The sequence below is a fragment of the Botrytis fragariae genome (assembly GCF_013461495.1).
Source record: "Botrytis fragariae strain BVB16 chromosome Unknown tig00000006, whole genome shotgun sequence".
Taxonomy (NCBI): domain Eukaryota; kingdom Fungi; phylum Ascomycota; class Leotiomycetes; order Helotiales; family Sclerotiniaceae; genus Botrytis; species Botrytis fragariae.
The window spans coordinates 1,321,384-1,327,383 of record NW_023500988.1 but is presented as its reverse complement, the minus strand read 5'-3'; the positions used below and the strand labels follow the sequence as shown (position 1 = coordinate 1,327,383).

General features: G+C 42.4%; 1 protein-coding gene across 1 annotated transcript; it reads left to right on the top strand.

Moving 5' to 3' along the window:
* Window positions 1-3,814: 3,814 nt before the first annotated feature.
* Window positions 3,815-5,722, top strand: Bfra_001592 (putative mynd finger protein; the record flags this gene model as incomplete). Its single annotated transcript, XM_037332019.1, has 1 exon — window positions 3,815-5,722. The coding sequence occupies one exon, from the start codon at window positions 3,815-3,817 to the stop codon at window positions 5,720-5,722; it is 1,908 nt and encodes a 635-aa protein (XP_037196173.1).
* Window positions 5,723-6,000: the final 278 nt, after the last annotated feature.

Below are 6,000 nucleotides of genomic sequence, written 5' to 3'. Positions count from 1 at the left end.
AGATTAGGTAGTCTATTGATGGATATCCAATCTCTGAGTTTTAGTGCCTCATGCAATATGTTCCCATCGATGGACAATGAAGACCGGAACTATTCTTCCTTGGACATACTCGTCGTCACTGTCTGATTTTGTGCATCACATACGTAGATAGATGTACTCAGAACCGATTATCTCTCGTCCCAAAGAAATCACGCTGTCCAGATGGGTACCCAATCTTCGGTAACAGGAATATGGATTGATATGAAACAAGAAGCGTAGCGCACAGAAACGAACCTCGTGATGGGAAAAATACGATGCAGAAATGATTTCATAGTTCTTCTCTTTTTGAGAAGCGGTGTGAGTGACCAAGATGATGAGATCAAAATACTGTCGTATTGTATGTGGTTGCCGGGGGAGAGATGGAGGTATTGTATCGTGTTGTTCAATCATAATAAAAGTCCTTGAAACAGTGAGATTAAAGATTATGCGTTGTTCAATGAGATGAAGTTTGGTCCTGGACCTACCTACACTCCGTTCTCTGTTGTCCAGCTGTACGGAACGGAGTATAGAGGATACCAATGTCTTGGCTTATTGATCAAACATGTTCGAGAAGTTGTCTACCTACTAAATCTGCAAGATATCACAGTACCGGAATGAAATATCTGTGGGATGAACGGAATGGTTCATATGTACCTACCTACACAATTCCTTTTTATAGCCACATGCAAAGCAATCCCCTTGTAGCATCGTCTCCCGATATCCAAAATACATCTACGACCGACCGACGTACTTGGTGATATCGCCACCGAGATTTGTTGCAGCTGTAGATGGATATCGACTAGGGCGAGCACAGGTAGTCCGTCCCAGAGATCATCCACATAGTCTCGCCTCCTCTTTCTCCGAACTTCTATCAAGCTTCACGTGAAAAATCTAAATGCGATTTGCGCGATGCTCACTGGTTGACCACCACTATTCTAGCTTCTTGAAATCAGCCACGGATTCATCACCGAAGACAAGAGTCCTTATCGAGGCATTTTATACTTTTTCCATTGTTCCAAATTCTTCCTCCCGTACCGTACCGTCTTTTAGTTTGGAAACCCTGAGGAATATTAATGAAGACCCTTGATTTGTTTTTCAGCTACGGAAATCATTAGTCAGAGGCTTTGTGTGAATACCCAGCACGGGCAGATTGGTTTGGATGCACCTTGAGATGATTGGATTCTTGATTAGATAGATTATCGAGTTGCTCAAGGTACAAATACCTACCGATACCTATGTACCAGACAGAGTACGTACCGGAATACCAAGAGCCAAGAACTGTGAGAAAGTCACAAACGTACCTACATGGAGAGGAAAGAAGCAATCATCACCAAATAATCATCCGAATGTTCAGTGCAGATGGATGCAGATGCAGAATGTAGAAATGTGATTCCGTACATGTAAACTACCTATTAATATAAGTGTGTGGTTTGGATCCCTGGGCATCATGTGAGCTGAGCTGAGTTGAGATGGGATGGGATGGGATGAAATGAAATGAAATGAAATGAAATGAAATGAAACGAAATGAGATGAGAGAAATGTGAATTAGAATTGTAACTTTAATTCAATGTGATCTGATCTCGTTATCATGTGGAAAAGGAATGAATGAGACTCTCAAATTGTCATCATCATCATCGTAGTTTGTTGTCGACACAATAACCTTTGACCATCCCGTTTTGGACTTTGTTTCTTCTCCAGTGCTATCTATCTGTACTCGGTCATGACTGAGTCGTATATACCTACCTGGTACTCATCACCATTTGACAATTGAGCTTCTGTTGATTTGTGTTCTTTCCCCTCCGCTCCTTTCATCTTATCCATCTTCTTATTGAACTGTGTTGGTGTGTATTGTATAGCATTTTATCACATCCAGATATCTTCATCGATCCACCAGTGGTCTACCAGTGGTCTACCAGTGGTCTATATCAGTTCACTCCAGTTCACTCCAATTCACATGATCCGTCTTAGAGCGCGCCTACCTCGCAATCTTATCAAAACCCATAAACCCATAAACCCATAAACCCATAAATACCTGCCCAGGTACATGCATCCAATCAAGCAAGCCAGGCAAAGACCCATCCCAGATTCCCTATTGAGATCGAAGCGACTTTGAGACTCACGAGCGAGGTGTTCCATTATTAACCGTAATGAAAGCACGGCCGTTTTCAATATAAGCAAGCAAACCAATAAATTTGAACACAGATGAGAGAGAGACAAAGAGAGAGAGAGGGAGAGACGAGAAGAGTGATGAATTGATACACGATGCACTACAAGGAATTTCAATATATTCAAGAGAAGAGTGCGAATAGTCACGAGGAATCAATAACCCTTTCCAGGGATCAAAAACCCTCGAATTGAGGAAGATGGATCTTTCGTGACTTGGCTGTTTAGATATACACACTCGAACCTTTAATTTGAAGCCTGTAATAAGATGTGGAATACTACGTCGTACACTATTATCACATCTCATCACCTGAAAACAATTCTTTCTTTTTCCTTCTTGCACAATTGCCATGGGAGAATGACCACCGACCACTGACCACTGACCACTGACCACTGACCACCGACCACCGACCACCGACCTACAGTATCACACACATATATCCATACCACATCCTTACTCTATTCATACCATACCTCACACTCCCTCTGTACTATACAACTCGGCCATTAAAATTCATCATCAATCCCTCTCGATTGTAAAGGATTAAAGGCATCGGGAGAATAGCTTGATACAATAGATTCTGATCAAGGGAAAAAGAAAGAGAAAAGGAAAAGGAAAAGGAAAGAAAAAGGGGAAAGGAGAAGAGGAGGTATAACAAGAGGAAATACAATTTCCCATGATAATAATACCAATCATAATAATACTTCCCAAAGTATACCCCCAAGACTTGACCACAATCCGATTCAATTCAATTCAATTCAATTCAATTCCATTCGATTCAACTCAACTCAACTCAATTCAACTCAATCCAATTCTATTTCCAAGTCAAGCAGAAAGCGCTTGGATGGATTAGATAAAGTACCTAGTAAGACCCGCGACAACGGCCACCAACCTACCTTTCGAGCCTTTTGTCCTTTCTCCTGCTTTCACACCATCCTCGACCATACACTCTCCATTCTCCATTCTCGACTCTCATAATCTAAAAATTTCGAGAAAAAAAATACAAAAAAAGAGGACTACCCATTCACAACAAACCACGCAAACCACGCACACACAAGAGAATTACCATCCATCATCATCAACAACTCACACTCTCCCTATCACTACCCTACCCTACCACGCTCACATTCTCCCGATCCTTCTTCTCATCTCAACCTCCATCAATCAATCATTCAAGAGTAATCCAACTTCTCTTGGTTCATTTTCAATCCTATACCATATCTACCGACCTAAAACTCTTTCTCCGACGTTGGTACATTAATTTGGATTATCAATGACGATTCAGTGATTATTGTCTGTTCGTCTGTCTCACTTCTGGCTTGCGACATCTTTCCTCTTCCTTTTTTAAGATTCCAGCTTAGTCTCAAATTTCACATCAGTCATCCATCGTACCCTACCTCAACAAAAGAGTCCAAGGAAGAATCTCAAAGACTTGCATTTGAAATCCGCAAGTATTCTAATTCATCTCACCAAGATCCATCAATTCATCAATCTACATTGTTGGTCATACGATCACTTTTTCTCTCCTTAAATATAATTCCAATCTTCGTGGCAGGCTCGCCTCCGAAACACTTCGATTGATAAAAATCATCATCTCTTCGTCAACCGCCATCTGCGGATCAAACTTCCATCATGAGAGAAGTCAACTTCAGCATCCCAAATGTCAATAAGGCTTCGGTCGGTATCACGACAGCTTTGTACGATCGTCGAGCCCTGGATTGTACTTCGACCCTACCTTTGATCAACTCGCTCAATCATCTTGCTTATCTCACCACTTCATCCGCTAGAATTAGAGATATCCTGACGGTCGATGGAGGCGTCGAAAGATTAGTATGCCTTTTGAAGGCTGGGCGGAGTAAAGATATGATGGATATGTGGAAATGGAATTTGGCATTTCAGTGTGTCGTCAACATTGGTGTACGAGGTTCGGAAAACGTTCGAACCAGGGTTGTTGAAGCAGATATGGTTCCGGTCATCGCAACAATTCTCGACAATTACATCAAAGTGGTTGATCGATGCAGAGAGAAAGCCGAAGAAGCCAAGCAGAAAGCTTTGTTGGAACATAGACATCAAAATGGGAGATCAGGGGAACATCGAAGTACACACAAGGGGCCTTCATTTGGCAATCGAGCATCGCGATTTGAATCCGAATTTCGAGCATCGAGGCGTCAACCTCCTCCACCTTCCATCGACATTCCCTCGAACCTTTCGGGTGCCGCATTGACGAATGGCTCAGATGCCATGGATATTACACCAACTGGGCCTCAATTCGCTCTCACATCTCCTCCAGAGCGAACTACGTTCTCTGTTCACAGACATCATCACCATCATCGAAACCAGGATGCAAGACAACATTTCCTATCACCACGCCATAATATTCAACCACTTGCGACTGCAGTTCCTTCAATGGATGCAGCTGATGGATTCAATATCAGACCTGTTCGAGATGTTGATCGTTTGCCATCAATGCTACCAGGATTTCAAGGTGGTCTAGCATCTCAACCCGAATCACCAACAACCCCTCTACCTCCCGCACAAATGCGATCACCTACCGTTCGAGCGACATCAATGTCCGTTGGCACACCTCGATCACGACGACGTCCATCCATTAGACATCAAGTTTCATCTGCTGCTGATACAGAAGATATGAATGCTGATAGCATGGCATCTGATGAATCCGGAGAACCAGAAATTACCGGCGTGAGCACCGCGGAAATTCAAGCTACAAATGTCAACATTCAAGATGTCAATATGGATGAAAACGATTCGATGCTCACAGCCGTCGAAACACCACTTGGCCTTACCACTCCAACCGTTTCCGAAGCACAGGATGCCGGGACATTCAACATCACTCACCGATCTGCCATGGACGGTAGCATGATTAATGATGCTACAACCCCCACTGGACCAACAATTGGTCTCTCACCAGCTCAACCTACAACTGTTAATACACCACCTACCATGCCACCTACCACAATTCCAAGATACTTCTTAGATAGACCAACACCACCGCAAGGACAAGTTTTGGCAGCCATGCCAAGAGATGAAGATGTATTAATGTCTCTCCAGCTTTTAGCATACGTTTCGAAATATTGCAACTTGAGATCCTACTTTCAACAATCGCATTTGGTTCCCAAACTTAAAATTGGTTCCGAACTTCAACTTTTAGATGTTGATGAGACTAACGCTACTACCCCAGCCGCATGCTCATCTCACTCTCACGACGAGGAAGCGGAAGAAGAAGAATATTTACTTCCGGACGATTTCAATATCTTTCCATTGGTCGAAAAGTTCACCGTCAGGCATCATAGTCAAGATATGCAATACTGGGCAGGAGTTGTTATGAGGAATTTGTGCCGAAAGGATGATGCTCGTGGAGGCATCAGACAATGTGCATATTATCAATGTGGAAAGTGGGAAGAATATACTCGACAATTTGCAAAATGCAGAAGATGCCGCAGAACAAAATACTGCAGCAAAGAATGTCAAAAGAGTGCATGGGTATTTCATCGACATTGGTGTGTTCAAGCATCTCAATGATCATATCATTCATCGACAATAACGGACGAAAATTTATTCTTTATGGCCATTGGCTATAAATTGACAAAAGAAAAACGAATTTCATAATGTCTTTACGACACCAGCGACTCAATCGAGATTTCTTATGTCAAATCATATCAACAACATCAGCATATCCATGGCGTTTTTAATATCATAGGTGGTTCCAAGTACGATACCTTTGCAGCATGCAAATTCAAAGCCAAGATAATTGGTTTTCATCGGCAAATATTTCAGTTTACCCTTGTTCATCACATCCT